The 24967-nt window shown below is 46.3% G+C and overlaps 1 protein-coding gene across 2 annotated transcripts in view; it reads left to right on the top strand.

Moving 5' to 3' along the window:
• DGKE (diacylglycerol kinase epsilon) overlaps window positions 1-24199 on the top strand; it is a 41291-nt gene extending 17092 nt beyond the window's left edge. Inside the window, exons 6-12 of one of the 2 annotated variants that reach the window (XR_004540948.1) lie at window positions 4136-4184; window positions 6829-6942; window positions 7282-7353; window positions 10253-10380; window positions 18166-18277; window positions 22425-22716; window positions 23880-24199. Coding sequence is in view for 1 of the 2 variants with exons in the window: in XM_033961925.1 (XP_033817816.1) it covers window positions 4136-4184; window positions 6829-6942; window positions 7282-7353; window positions 10253-10380; window positions 18166-18277; window positions 22425-22631 (682 nt within the window). In the remaining variant the exon portion in view is untranslated. Of the gene's footprint in view, window positions 1-4135; window positions 4185-6828; window positions 6943-7281; window positions 7354-10252; window positions 10381-18165; window positions 18278-22424 lie in introns of both variants that reach the window. The other variant, XM_033961925.1, reaches the window with a different exon arrangement.
• The last annotated feature ends 768 nt before the right edge of the window (window positions 24200-24967 follow it).

The raw sequence follows: 24967 nt of genomic DNA, 5'->3' as shown, positions 1-24967 counted from the left end.
AGGTGCTTACCCTATCTATTCTTTCAGCAAGATTTCATTTGTCTGAAGACAGGGTTCTGAGGCTTTTTCCTCCTTGTATTAGTATTTACAGCTGGAGTACTTTATAGACAAAAAAATGCAATACAAGCAGAATATCAAAAATATATATAAACACCTAAATATATTCAAAGATAAATAGGTTCCTAACACGGAGAAAAAGACCTCAGTGTTTCCTGGGGGTCAATCCAGGAAACTACTATGACAAATACTAAGTTGTCATAGGAAACATAGGTCATAAAAAATCTCCGTGAAATTACTAACAGTATTGTTATGTTGATAGAATCATTCAAAAATAAATTGTTCAAAAACACTTTAAGACAAACATGTAGTAAACCCGCACTTATCTTCTTTATATCCTCTGATAAGGAAAAGATCACCACACCTCCGTTGTCAATTTTAAATACACTCTCTCGGTGCAATTTTCAATTGAATTTAAAGATTTATCTCGTTATTCCCGATAGGCCCTGTTTCGCCATTACGCTGTATCAGGGGAATTTCTGAGGAAAAAAATCACAATTAGTTGTGCATTAAATCAATACTACATCTAATAAAGCAAAACTACTAATTACTTTTGAAAAAGAGCTACTGCTTCAAAGTCTTCTATCAAAAGATGGCGACTCGGCATCTGTCCTGGATTTAAAACGATGCATGTTGATGTCAACCTAAGTCGAACAGAGAGGGAAACGGCAAGCGAACTTGTCCAAAAAGGATCAGAAGGCAAAAGATCTTGAACCGGAAAAAGAGGCTCGCCATTCTACACGGGCATTCAAACCCTTCAGGATACAAGTTTGCAATTTAAAAATCCATTTCTGTTTGCGTTGCCTTAAAAACAATTTAAAGTCCCCTCCTTTCTGTGTTGGAATAAATTTCTCAATTATCCAACATGGCATCTCATCGAATAAATGGTGTAAGTCCAAACTATGTTGTACCATAGGTGCTTCCAGTTTATTGCAGGTTAGACAAGATTTATGTTCAATAATTCTTGTTTTGAAAGGTCTTGAAGTCTGTCCTATCTAATATAATAAAATGCTAGGCCGCGCTTGCGCACTAAAAAAAACGTATTCCCTGATCCGTCCCGAAAACACGAGTGCGCATGCGCGCGTTTTACGTCATCACCTACTCTCCACCTTGCGCCACCAATCACTGTCATCACCTGCTCTCTACCTCGCGCCACCGATCACTCCTCCTGCACTTATGCCATGCCAGGCATGTCCGCAACCGGCCTCGAGCTCCTGGGGGCCGGCGGCGTGAGCCGCCCGGCGGTGCAGTGCTGAGGTCCCGCCTCCGCCCTACACGGCGCCGCCAGACCCGGCCCTACACTGAGATCCGCGATCGGGTTGCCATGGAAACCCCCGCCGCAGCCTCGCGGCTAGGTAGGGGGACAACAATCGCGCTTATGTTCAAGCCGCCGCCACGACTCCTCTCTCGAACCGCACCAGGATCGAGAGAGGAGCTGCGGCGGGGCTTGAGCATAAGCGCCATTGTTGTCCCCCTACCTAGCAGGCGGCCTTCCTCACCCGGCCCCACCGTTCCTTCCCTTCAGTTCAGCTCCGCCTATGTTAAAAGGAGCTGCTTTGAAATTGAAGCCCTGCCGCCACCGTAACACGTTCCCTTTGCCGCGGTCCCATATGTCAGAGAAGGAGCGGGACCAAGGCAGAGGGGAATGTGCTACGGCAGTGGCAAGCCTCCGATTTCGACGCGGCTCCTTTTAACATTGGTGGAGCTGCACTGCACTTGATGGAGGGAGGGAAGGAAAGGTGGTTGTGCGCTGTTGAGCCCCTCTTTGACCTCAGACCCTCTCCTAACTGCTCCCTCCTGTCTCAGACCACTGGGGGGAGGTGCCTGTCTTCAGCTGCCGGGAAGGAGGGAGGGAAGAAGAAAGAAGGGGCCCTGGCAAGCGAGTTATCAAAAGCCAACCATAGCCTGGGACCCCTACATGATATGAATAATGACCAGACAACAAAAGGTAAGAAAAATAATTTTATTTTCTGTTTTGTGATTACAATATGTCAGATTTGAAATGTGTCTTGAGGGAGGCTGCTGCCACGGCTTTGGACAGAGGGGTACCATTTTCGTGGGAGCCGGTCTTCGGAGAGGCTTGGGACGTGGGGACGGGTGCGGGAGGGGCTGCCGCTGCGAAGGGCTTTGGTGGGGGAGCCAGCCAGACCGCAAGTGTGGGGACGTTGTAAGCGCGGATTGGTCAAGGAGCCGCCGCTGCTGAGGCTTTGAAATTGCTCTCCCACCGTCACTCCCTCCCGCCCCGGCTCTGCCTCTGCCCCTGCCCAAGTTCAAAAGCAGGAGACATCTAGCACCCGTTAATCTAACGGGCTTAAACACTAGTATATAATAATTTACAAGGGCATTGCACTGCATAAATTACTCCACGTCTCACATGTGGAAAAGGATTTCAGAAAATATTATTTTCTATCAGTCGGATTTATAAATGACATACAATCCACTGTTACTGAGCAGATCGAGCAATGCCCACATTTGAAATGTCCTGCCCTCCCATCCTGTTCACTCTGTATAACTGTTGACTTCAGCGCTCCACTGCTAGTAGGACAAATGAGTTCCTGTAGTTTTCCATTTCTAGAATATGCTGTAGTTATCTGAATATCCCTGAATGGATAAACAGTTCCAATACTTCCTTAAAATTTTACCAAAATAACGTGCTTGTTGAGAATGTCTTAATACACACACTATTGTATCATTTTCAGGTTTCTGTTCAGCGTATTGAAGTAAAAGATCCCTTTGGTTATATAATGCATGTGTATAAGCTTTCTTAATACAAGATTGACCCCCCAGGAAACACTGAGGTCTTTTTCTCTGTGTTAGGAACCTGCCTTAGTGAGTCTCTGATAACGCTATTTATATTTTAATATCTTTAGGTATTTATAGGTACTTTATTAGACGACATCTCTTAAAGTGTTTAAGAATAGAGTTGGTATATGGTTTTTTTTGGTATCGAAGAGAACCTACTCTCCTGCATTTTTTAAAATATAAATAGTGGGGTTCCCCAGGTGTCTGTGCTGGGTCCACTGCTTTTTAATATATTTATCAATGAGCTAGAGATGGAAATAACTAGTGAGATAATTAAATTTGCTGATACAAAATTTTTAGATCACAAGGGGACCTTGTGAGACTGAGCGTTAAAATGGCAGATGACGTTTAATGTGAGCAAGTGCAAAGTGATGCATGTGGGAAAGAGGGACCCAAACTATAGTTGCATGATGCTGGGTTCTGTGTTAGGAGTCACTGCTCAGGAAAAGGATCTAGGTGTCATTGTTGAAGATACATTAAAACCCTCAGCTCAATGTGTGGCGGCGGCTACAGAAAGCAAATAGAGTGTTAGGAATTATCAGGAAAGGAATGGAACACAAAGATGAAAATGGTATAATGCCCTTGTATTGCTCTATGGTATGGTCACACCTTGAATACTGTGTGCAATTCTGGTCACCATATTTCAAAAAAGATGTAGCGGAATTCGAAAAAGGACAGAGAAGAGTGAAGGAATGGGATGACTTCTTATGAGGAAAGACTAAAGTGACTAGAGCTCTTCAGCTTGGAGAAGAGATGGTTCAGAGGTGATATGATAAGAGATCTATAAAATACTGAGTGAGGTGGAAAGGGTAGATGTGAATCGCTTGTTCATTCTTTCCAAAAAAATACTAGGACTAGGGAGCATATGATAAAGCTACTATGTAGTAGATTTTAAACAAACTGGAGAAAATATTTCTTCACAGAATGTATAATTAAACTCTGGAATTCGTTGCCAGAGAATGTAGTGAAATCAGCTTAGCGGGGTTTAAAAAAGGCTTAGATAGTTTCCTAAAAAGAGAAATTCATAGGCCATTATTGAGATGGCTTGAGGAAATCCACTGCTTATTCCTAAGATAAGCAGCATAAAATCTGTTTTACTACTTGGGATCTAGCCTAAGTGCTTGGGAATTTTGGAAACAGGATGCTGGGCTTGATGGACCTTCAGTCTGTCCCAGTATGGTCATTCTTAATTTCCTATTAGAATGTTTTGTACACAGATAGCAAGTTTTTTTTTTGTTTGTTTTTTTATCATGTGTGGTTTGTGGGTTTTTTTCAGGTGGAAGGTTCAGATCGCAAAGAAGGGATACAGTTTGAGGAGTAAAAAGGTAATATGTCGCAATCTTAAGTAGCAGCTTTCCATGACGTATCACTTTACATGTTAGGTTCCTTAAAGAGTGACTGAAGCAGTTATATGTAATTTTTTTTTTTTTTTTTTAATTTATAAATTTAATAATTACAACATCAGACGATACCAAGAAAAAAAAAAGGATCTTCCACAAGTTTTTACAAAATTCAAACATTCATACAAAATTCCTTTCCAAGCCCATAACAAAGGGAAACAAGATACTATTTCAAATAGACAAATTATAAAGAAAGAACTAAAGAAATGATTCACGCCTCACGGATTCATCCTCGAGAATCCTAAGCCATTCCTTACTCTATAGGGATTCTTAATTATATCCTCTTATTTCCCAGTGTGAAACTAAAAACCTCTTTATTATTTAACTCAATTATTGTTGCAATTGAATGGGATCCCAAAAAACATATTCAATGTCTTGTAACTTAACAAAGCATTTACATGGAAATTTTAGGTAAAAAGATGCCTCTAGAGCTAGAACTCTAACTTTTAGTTTCAAAAATTATTTCCTTCTTAGTTGCGTAGTAGAGAATGACATGGTGACAAAATTCATCACTGGCAACTCAGTTTCAATGCCAAAAAATGCAAAGTCATGCACCTGGGGAGCCGAAATCCATGCAAGGTTTACACCCTAAATGGCGAGATCCTGACAAGAACTGAAGCGGAAAGAGACTTAGGGGTGATTGTCAGGGAAGACATGAAATCTGCAAACCAAGTGGAGCAAGCTTCATCCAAAGCAAGGCAAATCATAGGTTGCATAAGCAGGAGTTTCGTCAGCCGCAAACCAGAAGTCATTATGCTACTGTATAGATCCATGGTGAGACCGCACCTGGAGTACTGTGTGCAATTCTGGAGGCCGCATTACCGCAAGGATGTGCTGAGACTGGAATCGGTCCAGAGAATGGCCACCAGGATGGTCTCGGGACTCAAGGAGCTCCCATACGAGGAGCGGTTAGGGAAGTTGCAGCTCTACTCACTCGAGGAACTTAGAGAGAGGGGAGATATGATCGAGACATACAAGTATCTCACGGGCCGCATCGAGGTGGAGGAAGATATCTTCTTTTTCAAGGGTCCCGCGACAACAAGGGGGCATCCGTGGAAAATCAGGGGCGGGAAACTGCACGGTGACACTAGGAAGTTCTTCTTCACTGAAAGGGTAGTTGATCGCTGGAATAGTCTTCCACTCCAGGTTATTGAGGCCAGCAGCGTGCCAGATTTTAAGGCCAGATGGGATAGACATGTGGGATCTATCCGCAAAGATAAATAGGGAGGGTCATTAGAGTGGGCAGACTTGATGGGCCGTGGCCCTTATCTGCCGTCTATTTCTATGTTTCTATGTTTCCCGTCCCTGCGGATAACCGCGGGAAACCATCTTCATGTCATTCTTTAAGGAGAGAGGAAAGAATCAGAGTATGAATGGCCACAACCACTGACCCGCAAGCTTTGCTTTGAAGAATGCTGGTGTAGAAGGACCGAGGTTGAAATAGACACTAGAAAATGACATGGGATTATTTCCCGCAGTTATCCGCGGGGACGGGAACAGTGATGAATTTTGTCACCGTGTCATTCTCTATTGCGTAGCTCTAGAGACATCAGGAAAAATTCTAACCAAATCCCCACAAAATTTCGTTAACCTATTTTTAAAATAAAGTTTAATTATTAACATTTTATCTATCTCATTCATGCATGTTATCGCCAGAGTGGACCTACTCTGGATCACATTCTGACTATCTTCCAGAAACTCTGGCAAGTTAATTTCATTTGTCACCAAGTGGTCCACCTCCTGGGCGGATTCTTTTTTCTTTTGAGGAACGTAATAATAGTTATTAATTGGAAATTTCCTTACTAAGATTTCCGAAGATAATAAATGAGTTACTGGGAAGTTGACCAAGCAAAGATTCCTCCCTCTGTACATATTTTCCATTACTTCCATTTTAGAATGTATCACCGTAGAATCCTTAACAGCAGATACTGGGACAGCTTGAAGTGTATTACATTGAGCTTCCACCACATTTAATCGTTTATCCAAACAGCCTAAATTGGAATCCACATTATCAAACTTATGAGAAACAGACTGTGAAAAATCCACTGTTTGTTTCACTGTTGACCTGAGAAACCCTTCAAACCTAGAAATACCTAGCCACAAATCTTTAAGGGTAATATCTTGCGTTTCCTCCGTTAGTGGTTGATCCTCCACTGCTCTCGAAAAATCAAATGGTTTAGGTATTGCAGTATAAACTAATTTATTTGTCTGAGTGGAGGATACCACATATTCGGAGGAAATAATAGGATTTATATTCCTATTATCACTTGATACTGGATGAAGGGGAGGAGTCCTTTCAAGAGGACTGATTGAAGCTCCTGAGCTAGGAGAATCCTTATTAAGTGGTATTTGAGAAGGATTATTGGTTGATAATATCAAATGTCTGTCCATAGGACCAGATACAGCCGATGTTGAGCTCTTAGGTTTAATTTTCTTTTTCCCTATGTCCAGACTATTTAGAAATATAAAAGTAATAATACAACCTTTCCATGACATATCACTTTGCATATTAGGTTCCTTAAAGTCAAGGCATAAGAATGACTGAAGCAATTATCTGTAATTTTTTCAGGTGTTATCCATGAACAATTATTTTTCTGTTGGGCCTGATGCTCTTATGGCTTTAAATTTCCATGTACATCGTGAGAAGACTCCCTCTCTCTTCAGTAGCAGACTCTTTAATAAGGTTTGTTGGTATCAGTGTGAACAAATTTAAGGCTGTCTCAATGCTGTAGCTACAGCAGGACAATTGTCATCCTTTACAGGATCTCTTTGTAGTTCGTTTAAACTGTCAGTGAAATAGTGTTTGGTTATGAAGGATTTCTAGTTCTTTAAAAATTAATTTACAAGCTAAGTAGTGAGAAAATATCCCTGCAGTGGTTGGCGGGAATCCTATAAAAATTTCTCGCAGGTAAAATTGCTCTGAAAAATTGAAATTTGAAGGACAGCACCAATGAGTGAATTAATATCAAGTCATAGTATTTCATTTTTATACCTTTATGCTTTTTTTTTTTTATTTGCTTAGGCTGTTTATCTTTTCTATGGCACCAAAGATTGTCTTGTTCAAGAGTGCAAGGACCTTGATAAAAAAGTGGAGGTAAGGCACCAGCTTCTTTTTCTTGAGGCCTTTCAGTTGCTGAGTTAGTAGAATGGCTCCTAGCCTTGATAACCTTCGTTCGTTGTGGTTGGGTTTTATTTGGAAGATAGCAGCAACTAAAATTTGGTTTATTACATTCTGTGAGTAAAAGTATGTCTTTTTTAAGGGTCAGTGTGCAGTTCAGTGAGGGTTTTGCCTCCGTTCACTCTTGCAGTAAAACTAGACAGAATTAAAAAGGTGCAGTGGAGCAATGACCAAGGAAAAATATTAGTTCATTTTGTGTCATGGAGATTCTTGGTCCAAATTGTTGAAGAAGCAAACTTAAGTATGGTTCACATTTCTTTAAGCATATTTTGATATGTTGATGGCAGCCTGAAAAGTAGTAAAAAGAATGCTATGTGGTACCAAGATTGGATCTGTATGAGACTTGACAGTGCTTTCATCCTGTACTTGGCAATCAAATGGTCATAAGGAGACTGTTTAAAAAAAGAGGTAAACAAGTGGTTCCAACCAAACAAGTATATCTGGATATCAGACACTCTTTTACTAGTCAGTGTAGCTGACAGACTTTTTTGTTAGAAAGATGAGTTTGGTAGCTAACAGGTGTGTTCTGGTCGAATGGATTGAGGAAACTCCACCCCATAGGGGAGTGTGTGGTACAGTGGTTTGAGCTATAGCCTTAGCACTCTGAGGTAGGGGGTTCATACACTGCTCCTTGTGACCCACCCTGGGCAAATCACCTAATCCCCCATTGCCCCAGGTACATTAGATGAAGAGTTTGAGTTCACTGGGATAGATAGAGAAAAATGCTTGAGTGCCTGAATGTAAACCACTTAGGCTGTAAGTAGTATATCGATAAATAAATGCACAATGTGAAGAAGTCGTATGCATGGACTATTTGGAATGGAGAAAATGATAGTGGGACAAGTGGAATTGGCTCATTTAAAACAATTTCTCAAAGTCTGGGGGTGAGCTCTTAGAGGTATAGTGTTTTTTTGCTTCCAAAATAGTTATGAAAAGCAGTGTACATTCAAGTACAGTAGGTATTTTTCTGTCCCTCGAGGACTCACAATCTAAGTTAGCACCTAGGACAATGAAGGGTTAAGTGAATTTCCCAAGATCACAAGGAGCTTCCGTGGGATATGAACTGGTCTTCAGTCCTCTGCTCTAACTCCAGTGCAATGGGCACTTTTGTTGTGTAGTAAGTACATTGTCATTGGGAAGATAAAAGGGGGAAGTTTAGGAATACAGTGGTACCTTGGATTATGAGCATAATCCGTTCCAGGAGCATGCTCGTAATCCAAAATGCTCATTTATCAAAGCGAGTTTCCCCATAGGAAATAATGGAAACTCGCTTTGATAGGTTCCCCCCCCCCAAGGCTAGCAGCGCTGCTCCCCCCCCACGAGAACCGGCATTGCTCCCCCCGAAGGCCCCCCGCAAACCGGCACCCTCCCCCCCCCCCGCTGCCGCCATCGGGCACCCCCCCCCCCCCCGCCGCATCCTGAGGTCCCCCCAACCCACCCGAACCCTCTTCTTACTTTTCTGTAGCCTCCGCAGCGGCACTGGCATCAGCATGTCCTGTGCGTGCCAGTGCCTAAAGATCTGCTTCCTGTGCCGGGCCTGAGAGTTCACGTTCGACGTGAACTCTCAGGCCCAGCACAGGAAGCAGATCTTCAGGCACCGGCACCACGCACAGGACATGCTGGTGCCAGTGCCACTGCGGAGGCTACAGAAAAGTAAGAAGAGGGTTCGGGTGGGTTGGGGGGACCTCAGGTCGCGGCGGGGGGTGCCCGATGGCGGCAGGGGGGGTGCCGGATCGCGGGGGGGGGGAGGGTGCCGGTACGCAGGGGGGGCGCTCGCAAATCGAAGCACGCTCGGTTTCCGAGGCGCCGATTTTGCAAATGTTTTGCTCGTCTTGCAAAACACTCGCAAACCGGTGCACTCGTAAACCGAGGTACCACTGTATATTACTTTACCCCCTCTCCCTTTCACAAAACCATAGTGCGTTTTTTTTTGTGCCAGCTACAGTTTTAGCAGCTCCAGCACTCATAGAATTCTATGAGCGTTGGAACTGTTACCGCCACAGCTTGCACTAAAAACTGCGCTACGGTTTTGTAAAAGGTGTGTGGGGAGGTGTTAGTCAGTTGTATGTATATTTTTACAGTTGTTGGGGATATTTGTCTGACAGATTTAAACTAAAAGGTAAACCAGTTGTTGGTGGCCAGAGTGATGAGGAAAAATTGGAAGGATCTTTTTATGTTAACTGATGCTTGACCTTAATTTATTTTATTTTGTTATTTTATTTTTTACCGCCTTAATGCTCAAGAGATTCACCCAAGGCTTGATCTCAATTTTAAGTAAGAAATAAAGATAACCCCTTATAACTTAATCATATATTGATTTATTTTGTCTGTATTGTAATGTGTTTAAAATTTGCAATCCGTTGGTTGTAGAGTATAGGATGAGTCTTCTGAATAATAGCACAACCCTCAAAAGATAGGTTAGTACTTCGTATATTCGCTGGTAACTGTTAAGACATCAATGGCAAACAGATCTGTTGATCGCTGCCCTTTCACTCTAGCTCTTTCAAGTTCTGTTGGAGCAACTCTCATATCCAGCCTTTCCACAGTGGAAACTTGCGTTTGGGTTGGGATGCATGGCAGAGCAAAGAAGGAAGCAAAGCTAGTATGCATCAGCTTCCGTCTGCAGTGATTCTCTCAGTGGCAGTAACAATCCCCTGTGGACAACTTTTAGTAGAATTGCAAGAGGATAAATATTCTCTAATCTAATCAGGTTATTTGAAATGAAACTTAATATTCTGATTTTCTGTTTAATAACATTTAAATTGTAAGCTGCCGTTATATGATGATTAATAATCAGTGATCCATTTTCATCAAGTTGGAGCTGGACGGTGAGAGAATTCAACTACCAAATTTGGAAGGAATCATCATACTGAATATCGGATTCTGGGGAGGTGGATGTAGACTGTGGGAAGGAATGGGAGATGAACCATACCCCTTAGCAAGGTATGAAAGCAAGCTTGTTTTTGTTGGGTAAAAAAAGGGGTTAGCATTAAATATTAGCAGAATAAGAACTCTGCTTTTGACCAGCCCACCCTACTGAAATGCCAACCAGCACATTGGTTAGAGCTGCAGCCTCAGCACCCATGCTGCTTCTTGTGATCCTGGGCATAAGAACATAAGCATTGCCTCTGCCGGGTCAGACCAAGGGTCCATTGTGCCCTTACAGGTCCATGACCTGTAAGTGATCCTTTACCTAAATCTTTTATTCCCTAATCATTTAATATCCTGTATAGTAACCCTCCAATCCCCTTCTCCTTCAGGAAATCATCCAATCCCTTTTTGAAGCCCAATATCGAACTCTGTCCTATCACCCCTTCTGGAAGCGCATTCCAGGTGTCGACCACCCTCTGAGTGAAGAAGAACTTCCTAGCATTCGTTCTGAATCTGTCTCCTTTCAATTTTCTTTTTTTTTTTTTTTTTTAATCTTTATTCATTTTATTTCTTTCAACAAGTGTACAATATTATTACAAATGATTCACATAACTCACTTGACATTCTTAAACAACGTTATTATACATATTTTAATTCCCCCCAACCCACCTCCCATCCCTCCCCATATCCACAAAATAATCTATCCAAACATATACATACCTAGACATCTCTCTTCTATATTACAATTAATCTTACATTAACCTATCCCTCCCCCCACCCTTTCTTCCTCAAACTCTTTGTTCATTGTATTATATAAATTAAATGCACAACAAATATAACTCATTCTCCTTTCAATTTTCATTTAATCTTCCACCAGCACAGATACATTAGATAGATTGTGAACCCACCGGGACAGGTAGGAAAAATGCTTGAAGTACCTGTATCTAAACTGCTTTGAGTGTGTTTGTAGATCTACAAAAAGGCAGTAGACAAGTCCTAATTCTTTTCTTCACTCAAAGGCACTAAATAAGGGGGACTTTCTAAATGTAATCTTGCCATGATCACAGACTCATTTCCATAGGACCTTTATCCCAGGACAAGCAGGCAGCATATTCTCACATGTGGGTGACGTCATCTACGGAGCCCCGACGCGGACAGCTTTTCAAGCAAACTTGATTGAAGTTTCAAGCTTGCTATGCTGCACCACGCATGTGCATGCCTTCTTGCCCACTAGAGGGCTTATCCCCACCTCATGGTCCTCAGTTCTGTTTCTTCCGCGGAGCCAGAAGCCCTGTTGAGTTTTTGCTCCGTGCTGATTTGCCTTCTGTCACCGCTCCTGGGTTTATTTGCTTGGTCGCTGTGCTTTGTTTGTTGTTTTCTTTCGTTCGTGTTGTAAAAATCGTCGGGAAAAAAAAAAAATTATACTTCCAGGCTCCGGGGGCTCCCAGTAGCCGAGGCCGCGGAACCTCGCTCGTTCCCAGCCTTCTTTTCGTTCATGTCCCAGCCTCTGTCGGGCTTTAAGAAGTGCACCCGGTGCGATCGGTTACTTTCCTTCACCGATCCCCACCGGTGGTGCCTTGTCTGCCTGGGTGCGGATCACCCGACGGACTCTTGCTCGAGGTGCTCTACTTTTCAGTCTCGTGCGCTCCGCCACCGGCGTGCCCGCATGGTAGAGCTCTTCAGTGTTGACCCCACGGCGGGGAAGGCCTCGACGTCGGCCTCGGCTTCAGCCCCGGCCTTGACCTCGGTCTCGGCAACCTCGACCTCGCCGCGGATATCTTCATCTGCGAAGCCTGCATCTTCGACTCCGAAGTCGGCCCCGGGTAAGTCCCCGCTTCCTTCCTCTGTTCCAGGGTCCTCTAAGAAGCCGTCCTCGGGCTCCTCGACGGGGGCGGGTGGGTCGTCCTCGGCCCCGCCCCGGGCGTTGAAGTCGGGTGCTCTGCGGGAATACTCGATGCCGAGGTCGCCCTCGAGGGAGCACCCGCCGGCACCGGACATGCCGGCCATGATGGCCGTGCCTGTGTTCCAAGACATGCTCCGAGCGCTCATCACCTCGGAGCTGTCCTGTGCCCTGGCCCACCTGCAGCCGACCTCGGCTCCCTCTGCGACCCTGACCTCGGCCCCAGTGGGGGTCCCTGCCTCGGCCCCGACCTTAGCCTCGGCCTCGGCCGTGGACCAGCCTGTGCGGAGCATGCGACCTCGGGACAAGGTGCGCCGGGTGCGCAGGATTTCTTCCTCTGAATCCTCGGCGGGGTCCTCCCGCGGGTCTTCGTCCTCGGGTCGGCCTCGGGCGAAGCGCTGGTCCCGTAAGTCTAAGCGACCTCGTGGGTCGCCCCGGCGGCGCGGCCGTTCCTCGCCGACCCGGGAGGCGGAGGCTCTGAGGGTTTCGGAACTCAGCCTGTCAAATCCGCGACTGTTACGTTCCCCGGCAGGGAAGGGATCGAGAGAGTCCTCCCCGAGGAGGAGAAAGGCTTCGGTACCCCGGGGTCTTCCCCGAGGGGCTCCTCGGGTCTTCGGAGGTCTCCAACCCCGACGCGGTCCCTCGGGGCGGCTTCATGGGGATCGGAGGCTGGTTCGAGTCGTGAGCCCAGATACTCACGTGAGGCTTCTCCGTCCTTCTTGGTGGGGCGGCCCTCTCGCTCTCCTTCCCCTCCCTCGAGGCCCTCTTCCTTTTCGAGGTTTGTGGTGGATATGGGGAAGGCTTTGGACCTGGATCTTTTGGCGGGGTCCCAGTATTCCAAAGAGTTTCTGGAGGAACAGGATTTGCCATCTCCTCCCAGGGAGTCTCCCCACCTCACCTTTAACAAGGTCCTGCTGCAGACCTTCTTGCGGAATTTGGATTCCCCTTATGCTGTGACGGCTGTCCCTTCCAAGATGGAATCTAAATACCGCACGGTTCCCTGTAAGGGGTTCGAGAAGGCTCAGTTGTTCCACCAGTCTTTGCTGGTGGAGTCGTCGTTGAAAAAATCTCAGCCTTCTCGGGTGTCCGCAGCGGTTCCACCCAGGCGTGAGGGGCGTACCCTGGATAAGTTTGGGCGCCGCCTTTACCAAAACTCCATGATGGCTAATAGGATCCTGAACTACACATTTACATTTAGCTCGTACCTCTGCCATCTGGTCAAGTCCATGCCTCGTTATCAGGGCGTCATGCCGGACTCGCATAAGGTGGACTTTGGCGGGCTCGTGGATTCCCTGTCCCAGCTGCGCCTTTTCCTTTTCCATGCCATTTACGACGCCTTCGAGCTGACTTCACGGGTCTCCGCGTTCGCGGTGGCGATGCGCCGGCTTGCCTGGTTGCGCATCGTAGATATGGATCCTAATCTACAGGAGCGCCTGGCCAATTTACCCTGGTCGGAGCTCTTCGATGAGTCCCTGGAGGCGGCGACCAAGTGCCTTTCCGAACATGAGCGCTCCTTCGCCTCTCTCGTGCGCCCCAAGGCGAAGGCATCAGCCCCGAAACCGTTCCGGCCTCCACCGCGGCGCTATCCACAGAAGTCTACGCCGGCTTTCTCTAGGCCTCCGCCCCGGCGGCGTCCTCAGCAGGCCAGGGCTCAACAGCAGAAGCCTCAGGCGCCAGGGTTGTCTAAGCCTGCGCCGTCTTTTTGACGCCTTGAGCGGAAGGGGGCGGGCCCCCTCCGCGCTGCATTCGACCCCGTTACCCATCGGGGGTCAGTTGAGGGCCTTTCATTCCGCCTGGACTCTCATCACCTTGGATGCTTGGGTTCTCCGAGTCGTCTCGGAGGGTTACTCCCTCAACTTCAAGGAACTCCCTCCGGACAATCCACCCGGCGCGTGTCCTTCCAACCGGGCTCAACTTCCCCTTCTCCTCTCGGAAGCCAGGGCCTTGTTGAGTCTTCGGGCTGTGGAGCGGGTACCTCCCGACCAACGGGGGAAGGGTTTTTACTCCCGTTATTTTCTGGTCTCGAAAAAGACCGGGGACCTGCGCCCCATTTTGGACCTCCGGAGGCTCAACAAGTTCCTGGTCCGGGAGAAGTTCCGTATGCTGTCTCTACCAGTCCTGTACCCGCTATTGGACGAGGGGGACTGGATGTGCTCCCTGGATCTAAAGGAAGCTTATACCCATGTCCTGGTGCATCCCGCCTTCCGGAAGTTTCTACGGTTCCAGGTGGGGGAGTTGCACCTTCAATACCGGGTCCTCCCCTTTGGCTTGGCGTCATCCCCTCGCGTCTTCACGAAGTGCATGGTGGTGGTCGCGGCGGCCCTTCGCTCCAAGGGCATGCAGGTCTTTCCCTACCTGGACGATTGGCTGATCAAAGCTTCGTCCAAGGAGGGGGTTATCTTAGCGACCCAACAGACTATCATCTTCCTTCAACGTTTGGGGTTCGAGGTGAACTTTCCCAAGTCTCAATTGTGCCCTGCTCAATCCCTTCAGTTCATCGGGGCCGTGCTGGACACGGTTCGACTCCGTTCGTTCCTCCCTCCTCCGCGGTTGGAGGCCCTGCTTCGCCTCAGCCGTCAGGTGGCGCTGCAGCCCGCGGTATCGGCGCAGCGCCTGATGATTCTGCTGGGCCACATGGCGTCCACGGTTCATGTCACCCCGTTTGCCCGCTTGCACCTGAGGATCCCTCAGTGGACGTTGGCCTCACAATGGCATCGGGACCGGGACCCGGTCTCCGCCCCTGTGACAGTGACTCCCTCTTTGTGACCCTCGCTCCGTTGGTGGACCAACTCTTCCAATCTTTCCAGGGGTTTGCTCTTTCTCGCCCCTTCGCATCACAAGGTCCTGACCATGGACTCTTCGAAGTACGCTTGGGGGGCTCATCTGGACGGTTTGCTGACTCAAGGTCTGTGGTCGGCGGAGGACCATCTTTGTCACATCAATGTCTTGGAGCTTCGCGCCATTTTTCTGGCGGCTCGAGCTTTCTGCCACCTCCTGCACGATTAGGTAGTCCTAGTGCGGACGGACAACCAGGTGGCAATGTACTATGTGAACAAACAGGGGGGGACGGGCTCTTGGTCTTTGTGCCAAGAGGCCCTTCGCCTCTGGGAGTGGGCGGTCTCTCGAAACATCTTCCTGCGGGCGGTTTATATTCAGGGGTAGCGGAACTGTCTGGCGGACAAACTCAGTCGCCTCCTGCAGCCGCACGAATGGTCGCTCAACTCCCGAGTCCTACACGAGATCTTCAACCGTTGGGGGACTCATCAGGTGGATCTGTTTGCCTCTCCGGAGACTCACAAGCTCCCGCTCTATTGTTCTCGGATGTACTCCACGGATCGTCTCGAGGCCGATGCCTTTCTTCTCGCCTGGGAAGGGAGGTTCCTTTATGCGTTTCCTCTGATCTTGCGAACGTTGGTCCATCTCAAATCCGCCAGAGCCACGATGATTCTCATTGCGCCTCGTTGGCCTCGTCAACCTTGGTTCTCCCTGCTTCTTCAACTCAGTGTCAGAGAGCCTCTACTTCTGCCTGTTTTTCCCTCTCTGCTGTCTCAGAGTCGGGGTTCGCTGTTGCATCCCAATCTTCGGTCATTACATCTGACGGCTTGGTTCCTTTCCCCCTGACTTCGATTCCGGTTTCTCCGTCGGTCAGGGAGATTTTGGAAGCCTCGCGCAAGGTCTCGACTCGGCTTTGCTATTCCCAGAAATGGACAAGATTTTCCTCCTGGTGTTCCTCGCATCGTCTTGATCCGAACTCGGTTCCAGTGGCTTCGGTCCTGGACTATCTGCTTCATTTATCTCAGTCTGGTCTGAAGACGACTTCCATTCGGATGCATCTCAGTGCTATTGCTGCTTTCCATCAGCATCTAGAAGGTAGGTCTCTCTCCCTTCATCCTCTGGTCACTCGTTTCATGAGGGGTCTTTTGAACGTTCATCCTCCTATAAAGCCTCCTCCTGTAGTTTGGGATCTTAACGTAGTGCTGGCTCAACTGATGAAACCTCCGTTTGAGCCTATGGACAAATCTCATCTCAAGTTCCTCACTTGGAAGGTGATCTTTCTGCTTGCGCTTACTTCCGCTAGGCGAATTAGTGAGCTGCAGGCTTTGGTTGCGGACCCGCCTTTTACTGTGTTCCATCATGATAAGGTGGTTCTCCGCACCCATCCTAAATTTTTGCCTAAGGTTGTGTCTGATTTCCACCTCAATCAGTCCATTGTTCTTCCGGTGTTTTTTCCGAAGCCCCACTCTCATCCTGGCGAGGTGGCGCTTCATACGCTTGACTGTAAGAGGGCGTTGGCTTTTTATCTTCAACGCACTCAGTTGCATCGGAGGGTTCCTCAACTGTTTTTGTCCTTTGACCCTAATCGGTTGGGACGTCCTGTTTCCAAGCGCACCTTGTCCAATTGGTTAGCTGCTTGTATCTCTTTTTGCTACTCTCAGGCTGGTCTCACGCTCCATGGTCGAGTCACGGGGCATAAGGTCCGGGCTATGGCAGCTTCGGTTGCTTTCCTCCAGTCTACACCTGTGGAGGACATCTGTAAGGCTGCCACTTGGTCTTCGGTTCATACTTTCACCTCCCACTACTGTCTGGATACTTTATCTAGGAGCGACGGCCGGTTTGGCCAGTCGGTTTTGCTTAACCTGTTTTCCTAAATTGCCATCCTCCCACCTGCCCTTTTTTGGTTGGCTTGGAGGTCACCCACATGTGAGAATATGCTGCCTGCTTGTCCTGGGATAAGGCACAGTTACTTACCGTAACAGGTGTTATCCAGGGACAGCAGGCAGATATTCTCACAACCCGCCCTCCTCCCCGGCGATGGCTTCTTTGCTGGCTATGGAACTGAGGACCACGAGGTGGGGATGCGCCCTCTAGTGGGCAAAAAGGCATGCACATGTGTGGTGCAGCATAGCAAGCTTGAAACTTCAATCAAGTTTGCTTGAAAAGCTGTCCGCGTCGGGGCTCCGTAGATGACGTCACCCACATGTGAGAATATCTGCCTGCTGTCCCTGGATAACATCTGTTACGGTAAGTAACTGTGCTTTGTGTTCATAGATGTCCAGATTTCAGACTCGTACAGTAGAGGTTTCTTTTTTTTTTATGTTTGTGTAAACAACCATTTGCTATTTTCTGCATTATTATTGTACACACAAAGCCTTTATTTTAGAACCCAAGTGTGTGTAAATGGGGAATTTAGCTGAGATTTCACAGAGTTGTGGGGATGTGTTTTGGATACATCTTAAGAGGGGGGGGGGGGAACAAAAATCTACATGTGTATTCCCAATTTTAATACTCATTGAGAAGATTCCTCTTCAGGTTTTGCACCAGCTCAGAGGCGTGCACACATTAACTGTGCTTTACACAGTTCTGTACGAGCCCCTCAAAAATGAAGAAAAATAAAATTTTGCAGCCTCGCTACTTAGTAGCACTTACAAATCTAGATTTGTAAAAAGGTTCAGAAAGGAATAGAGGCAGTGCCACTTACACGTGGAAGCTGCAAATTCCTGCTGAGTTTACACCGGTCACTTATTTTTTTTCGGCGTTTATATTTGTAAAATGGCGGCTGCTCCCGCACATGTTGCCGAATACCCATGCAACCCTTCAGGTGCGTTGGTAGAGCCTTTGGGCTCCTTTTACTAAGATGCGCTAGCGTTTTTAGCACACACAGGATTTTATCGCGCTACGCTTCTAGAACTAACGCCAGCTCAGTGCTGGCGTTAAGGTCTAGCCCGCATGGCATTTTAGCGCGCGCTATTCCGCGCATTAAGGCCCTAACGCACCTTTGAAAAAGGAGCCCTTTGGTAATATGCTGTTGGTCCCGACCTGTAATCTCTTGTTCTATGTACAATGGGCCTTATAGCATTCCATTTGCTATTTAGTAGGCTTGTGTTTTTCAGTACATTTTCCGTGGGGGCAAATCTAATATTTGTATGTTTTATACATTCTTTCCTCCTCCAATATAGCCATAACGATGGGCTGCTCGAAGTTGTTGGCGTGTTTGGCTCTTTCCACTGTGCTCAGATTCAAATAAAGTTGGCAAACCCTGTCCGACTAGGACAAGCACACACAGTGCGGGTATGTAGTACTAAAGAGTGACAGCGGGTTCAGCTTTCATAGATGTGTATTTATCAGTAGAGAAAATACATTTTCTTTTGTAAAAGTGCTCTTTACCTAGGCAATGAAGCGACAGTCTGATTTTTAAAAAAAATTGTTTACTATATATCACCTCCAATTGGTGCTATATTGAGGATGAATTCCAAAGAAGTGTATCCCTTTTTTCCCTCCTGCTTCCTGCCGCTCCAGTGTGTTGAAAGGTTGCAGCAAGTATAGAGCAACCCAAAGATTTCAAACCTTAAGAGCAGATTTGACTTATAAGCAAATTGCTGATGAAACAGTTTTGAAGGCTATTGATATTCTAAATCACAGGTGTCAAAGTCGGTCCTCGAGGGCCGGAATCCAGTCGGGTTTTCAGGATTTCCCCAATGAATATGCATGAGATCTATGTGCATGCACTGCTTTCAATGCATATTCATTGGGGAAATCCTGAAAACCCGACTGGATTACGGCCCTCGAGGAGGGACTTTGACACCCCTGTTCTAAAGTGAATGTTTTGATCTTTTCCATGTATAACTTTTCATGCATTCTTTTTGTTTTGTTTTGTTATAAATTTAAAGATGTGCCACATTATATTGGCTGACATTTGTTCACAGTTTGATTTTGATTAAAATGGGACAGAAAACATAAGAATTGCCACTGCTGGGTCAGACCAGTGGTCCATCTTGCCCAGCAGTCTGCTCACGCGGCGGCCCTTGGGTCAAAGACCAGTGCTCTAAATGATTCCAGCCTCATCTGCATACGTTTGGTTCAGCAGGAACTTGTCTAACTTTGTCTTGAATCCCTGGAGGGTGTTTTCCCCTACAACAGACTCCAGAAGAGCGTTCCAGTTTTCCACCATTCTCTGGGTGAAGAAGAACTTCCTTGCGTTTGTACGGAATCTATCCCCATTCAACCTTAGAGAGTTCTCCCTACCCTGGAGAGGGTGAACTACCTGTCTTTATCTACTAAGTCTATTCCCTTCAGTATCTTGAATGTTTCGATCATGTCCCCTCTCCTTCTCCCCTTTTCAAGAGGCCCAGTTTCTCTAATCTCTCACTGTACGGCAACTCCTCCAGCCCCTTAACCATTTTAGTTGCTCTTCTCTGGACCCTTTCGAGTAGTACTGTGTCCTTCTTCATGTATGGCGACCAGTGCTGGGCGTAGTATTCCAGGTAAGGGCGCACCATGGCCCGGTACAACGGCATGATAACCTTCTCTGATCTGTTCGTGATCCCCTTCTTAATCATTCCTAGCATTTTGTTCTCCCTTTTTGCCGCCACCGCCACATATTTCAACATGGTGGCATAATTTTGAAATGATGCATACAATTTTTTGTCTAAGGTTTTAATTTTGTTAAAGCCTAGAAAAAAAGATAATCCACATAAAATAGAGCACGTGGAAACTTGTGACAGTAAAGCTGAAGGATGTTCATCTAATCATTTTAGGGGCCCTTTTACTAAATCTTAGCACGCACTAACAGAATTAACATGTGCTAAATGCTGGACATCCTATTTTATACCTGTGGGCCAAGTCTGTTAGCACACTCTAAACTTTAGTAAAAGGATGCCTTAGTTCTTTATCCAGCTAGATCTGTCAAAACCAGACCGGCAGGGGTATAGTTGTATTGAATATTGACCTGTCGGCAGTGGCGTACCTAGCATATGTGACACCCGGGGCCCATCATTTTTTGGCACCCCCCCCCCCCATCTACAAAAAACATGATTTTTAGTAACAAGCCACATGTCACACATGAGCACCTAGGAAAAGGCAGCATCTTACATACTGCAGTGAGCAGTACAACATCAATACACCCATTGTAAAACTAAACAAGCCAGACTAGTACATATCAATCCTACACTGTCAATCCTAACAGAAAACCATGTCATTCGAACACACAGAAAACACCTTCGCCTAGTATGGAATATGTCATCACAAACTAACCCCTCCTCCTTTTACAAAACTGTAGTGTGAATTTTAGCCAAGGTGGTAAAAGCTCCAACACTCATAGAATTCTGAGCATCAGAGCTGCTACCACCACGGCTGGCGCTAAAAAATGCTCCACAGTTTTGTATAAGGGGGGATAAAATAGAAATACATAGACAAAGGTTAAATTGAACCAGCAAGAAGCTGGACTCTGCATACAATGCAACACCACAGAAACAGTGATACAGGTCTCCTAAAGCAATAAATAAATAGAAAATTTTTATTCTACCTTTGTCTTCTCTGATTTCTGCTTTCCTCATCTTCTTGTTGCTCTCTTCCTTCCATCCACTGTCCCTCTTCTCTCTGCATCTTCCATTTGCTCTGTTACTGTGCCTCTCCCTTTCTCCCTCCTTCCAAATTGGTCTGGCACCCATCTTCTTCCCTCCGCTCCTCCCATAGTCTGGCATCTCTGTCTTCTTCCCTGCCAGAGTCTTCTCCCAACTCTCTCTTCCTCATTTCCCTTCAGCGTCTTCTCCCCACTCTCTCTTCCCCCTTTTCCTGCAGCATCTTCTCCCCACTCTTTGTTCCTCATTTCCCTTAAGCATCTTCTCCCCACTCTGTTCCCTATTTCCATTCAGCATCTTTTTCCCACTCTGTCTTCCCCATGTGCTTTCAGCGTACTTCTCCCCCCTCCGTCTTCCCCATGTGCTTTCAGCGTCCTTCTCCCCCCTCTGTTTTACCCTATTTTCCTCTCCACCCCACCTTTTCTTCCTTTCTCCCTCCCTGCTCCTTACCTTCGTGGTGCTTTCTCCGCCCCCCCCCCCCCGGCCCGGACAACAAACCCGGTCCGACAAATCTCCCTGCCCTGTGGCCGGCGATGTCTAAACTGCCTTCTTACAGCAGCCGGAGTGTTGTAGTTGCATATGGCTGCTGTAAAGGTTGTCTCTGATGCAACTTCTGGTTGCATCAGAGATGACCGTTACGGCAGAAACACGCAACTTCAATGCTCTAGCTCAGGGGTGCCCACACTTTTTGGGCTTGCGAGCTACATTTAAAATGACCAAGTCAAAATGATCTATCAACAATAAAATTTAAAAAAAAAAACACAAAGCACAGTGTTCACTGAGAAAATGTTAATTATCATTCCTATTCTGGGGTTTTTTCAAAGAGGTCAAGGCAGATGACTCTATGCACTGTCACCTCAGTAACAACCATACAAAAATAGACAAATACCCCCCCTCCCTTTTTACTAAAGCACAATAGCAGTTTTTAGCGCAGGGAGCTGCGCTGAATGCCCAGGGCTGCTCTCGACGCTCATAGACTCCCTGTGCTAAAAACCGCTATTGTGGTTTAGTAAAAGGGGGGCCATAGTGCAAAATAAAGAGAGCAGATATAAATTCAGACACATTTTGATCACTAAATTTAAAATAAAATCATTTTTTCTACCTTGTTGCCTGGTGAGTCTCTGGTTGCACTTTCTTCTTCTGACTGTGCATTCAATCTTTCTTCCCCCCCCCCCTTTCCTTCCTCCCTCCCGTGGTCTGGCATCTCTATTAAACCCTTTCCTTTGTTTCCCTTGGATGTCTGGCATCTTTTCTCCCCATCCCCCCATTCCAGCATCTCTCTTACACTCCCCATGCTATTCCTCCCCCCCCCCCCTCCCGCCCCGGCAGGATCCGGTGCTTGCTCATTGTTCTTTCCAGCAGCACTGATGCAACTCTTCGGGCCACCGGCAGCATGAATGAAGTAAACATGCTGCCTTCAGTGACCCAGTTCTGGCCTCCATTTTTTATTTTTTCAGTGACACCTTCTAAAGCCGCTACCACCCCAAGCTCGTCTTCCCTGTGTCAGGCCAACCAGCCTTCCTCTCCCCGACGTCAATTCTGCCATCGGAGAGGAAGTTCCGCCCAGCTAGGCAGCGATTGGCTGGCCCAAACTTCCTCTCCGATGGCAGAATTGACGTAGGGGAGAGACAGGCTGATCGGCCCGATACAGTTTTCCGGACCTGGCGGACCGCCCCCCCGCCCCCCCCCCTTGCTTGTCTAGTTAGGCTGGAAACAGCTTGATAAGAGACTAGCGTTGGCATACTTTCAGGCTTTGTAAGCTGATATTTTATTCCATATGAACAAAGGATTGAAACCATTCTTTAGCAAGAAATTCAATGTTGTCTGGTTGTGAACATTGTTTCTCTTATTTATTGCAGCTGATTTTGAAGAGCTCAAAGATGCCGATGCAGGTGGACGGTGAGCCGTGGGCACAGGGACCATGCACTATTACCATAACTCATAAAACACATGCACTGATGTTATACCACATGGGTGAGCAAACAGACGATGATGATACTTCTAGCATATCTGAGCATGAGCCCACCAAGCATCCAGAAGAGGAAAACAAAAAAACGAAGACTTGAACAGAGCACTAACTAGAAGCTTTGTCCTTCCTCTATTAAGATTTCTGGAAAAAGCATAAGTCATCACAGTAAATGTTCTATTTCTGTGAGTATTCCTTTATCGTTTCATAGATTGGTTGGCAAAGGTGGACAACCAGGTCTATCTCTCTGGAAATGAAATTAAATATTTGGTAGACATTTTGCACTGGTGTACTTAGCTGACAGTAGATTCCATTAATAGTTCTTAAGTAGCCGTAGCAGAACTTGAGTTCTAAGTGGGGATATGCTGGTGATTTATTTTGTTTGCTTAGTTTTTTGGAACGTTCCTCCTGTGTAATAGGGTCCACCATTATGATGGAAGCATATGCTCTGCTATAGGTAATGTTTATCAAAATGTCAAGCTCCCATTTATACAAAAATTGTAAATTCACATGATCGTGAAAGAACTTTGAGCTGCCTAATGAACCTAAAAATGGAACATTGTTGGACACGCTCAGGTGTCCTGCCATAACTTCCAAGTGCACATGCTAACTGTGGACTAAACTTTTTTTTTTTGTTTGTTTCGAGGGATTGTATCAGATGTGGGTTTGGCCATTCCTGCGCTAACCAGTTAGTGCTTCTACATTATGCTAACTGGTTAGCACACAGATACCAAATGAGTCCTTACTGTCTACAAAATGGATAGTGGCACATGCTGACATGGAAACTTCCAAAAATGGCCATGTACTAGTGACAATATTAGCACATGACCATTAATTGCAAAAAGTAAAAAAACAACAACATTTTGCAATTGTGCTGGAAAGTCACCCTCCACCACCCCCCCCCCTTTATGAAGCTGCATTAGGCTTTTTTATCGCTGGCTGTGGCGGTAAAAGCTCTAACACTCATAGAATTCCTGTGAGCCTCAGAGCTAATACTGCCACGGCCAGTGTTCTTTTTGTAATTATTTATTTTTTTAAAGCTTTAACGCGGCTTCATAAAAGGAGGGCCTTAGTGTGTGGGAAAGAACCGCTTAAGGGTGTGTTAAGGCTATTTTTTTACTGCAGCTTTATAAAGGGCCCCCTAAAGAGCAGATTCTCAGAAGAGAGCAATGGGTGTACCCTACTCTAATCATATGGCTAAAAATTAAGAAATCATCTGTACTAGGACACAGAAGAAAGCAGACCTAGGAATAAGGCCAGCTAAGGAAACAGTTGCCTCAAACAAGCCAGTTGACATTTGATTACTGCCATGCTAAACTTTAAGGTTTCTTTGTAATTTGTCTTTTAGATTATTATGAGACTGCTGTGCTGCATTGTGGGGTTTCCCTATTATTTACGCCACGTCCATGAATAAGAATTCCATCTTGTTGAAGAATGCACATATGCATATCTAGGAAACCTAACAACTTTCTTTGTAGGATGCTGTGCAATTGTTGTCTTTGTGTAATGCTGTCAGAATATGATGTTTTTCATGCAGTCTTGACTTTTACTCCCTCTAGATTAAGTGCAGCAATATATATCAAGTTCTGTTTATTCTGTATGGTAATTTGTACTGTTTACATACTGCTGAGAGTAAATTAATAAAGTATTCTATTGGTTATAGTATAACTGTCTGAAAACCAAAAGTAAACTGATTTTTTTCTCAAAGGCTATATAAAATAGCTGTTTTGCTGATTGTTGAAATGTAGTTTATTAGTCTTTTTAGTGGTAATTGTTAATGATGATGGCAGGGAATGCTGCAGTTTACTGAGCTGTCCAGGAGAGGGCACTGCTCTGTTGCAGTTTGTACCTTCTGTGTGTGTTTAAATGTAATGGGAATGTCTCAGGGAAAGAACAGAATAACTTCACAGTGCCTGTGTTTTGTATAGAGATCAAGCCAGTGAAATGTTGCTGAAAATGAGTTAAAAATGATGTTGGGAAATAGTTTTCAGTTAACCAGGGGAGCACCTGGGTATGGACTTTGTATTTCTGTTACGAGATTTGGATTCTGTTCAGTGTTCCCGCTAAGCTGCGCTGGCGTGCGCTGGCGCACAAAATATTACATCGCAGCGCACAAGTTTCTCGTCACAGCGCACACACGTGCTTGCAGGCAGGCGAGCTGGCAGTCCATGTAACGCGTCGCAAAGGTAAGGGGAGGCTGGGGGAGGAATCGGACGTCGGGGTGGGGGTGCGAGCAGGGAGGGGGGCGATCGGAAGAGGCGTACGGCAGATGGCAGGGCGGCGAGAGGAGAGTCGGGTGGGGGGGGGGAGTAACACCGGAAGAGAGCGGCAAATCCGGGCAAGGCAAGACTTGCAGAGGCGTACCTAGGGGGTGCGGGGGGTCGATCCCGACGGTCCGCTCAGCTCGCCAACAAGGAGAGGCAGCCGGACTCGCGT

The sequence above is a fragment of the Geotrypetes seraphini genome, chromosome 10 (genome assembly GCF_902459505.1).
Source record: "Geotrypetes seraphini chromosome 10, aGeoSer1.1, whole genome shotgun sequence".
Lineage (NCBI taxonomy): Eukaryota > Metazoa > Chordata > Amphibia > Gymnophiona > Dermophiidae > Geotrypetes > Geotrypetes seraphini.
This window is presented reverse-complemented; position numbering and strand designations above follow the sequence as displayed.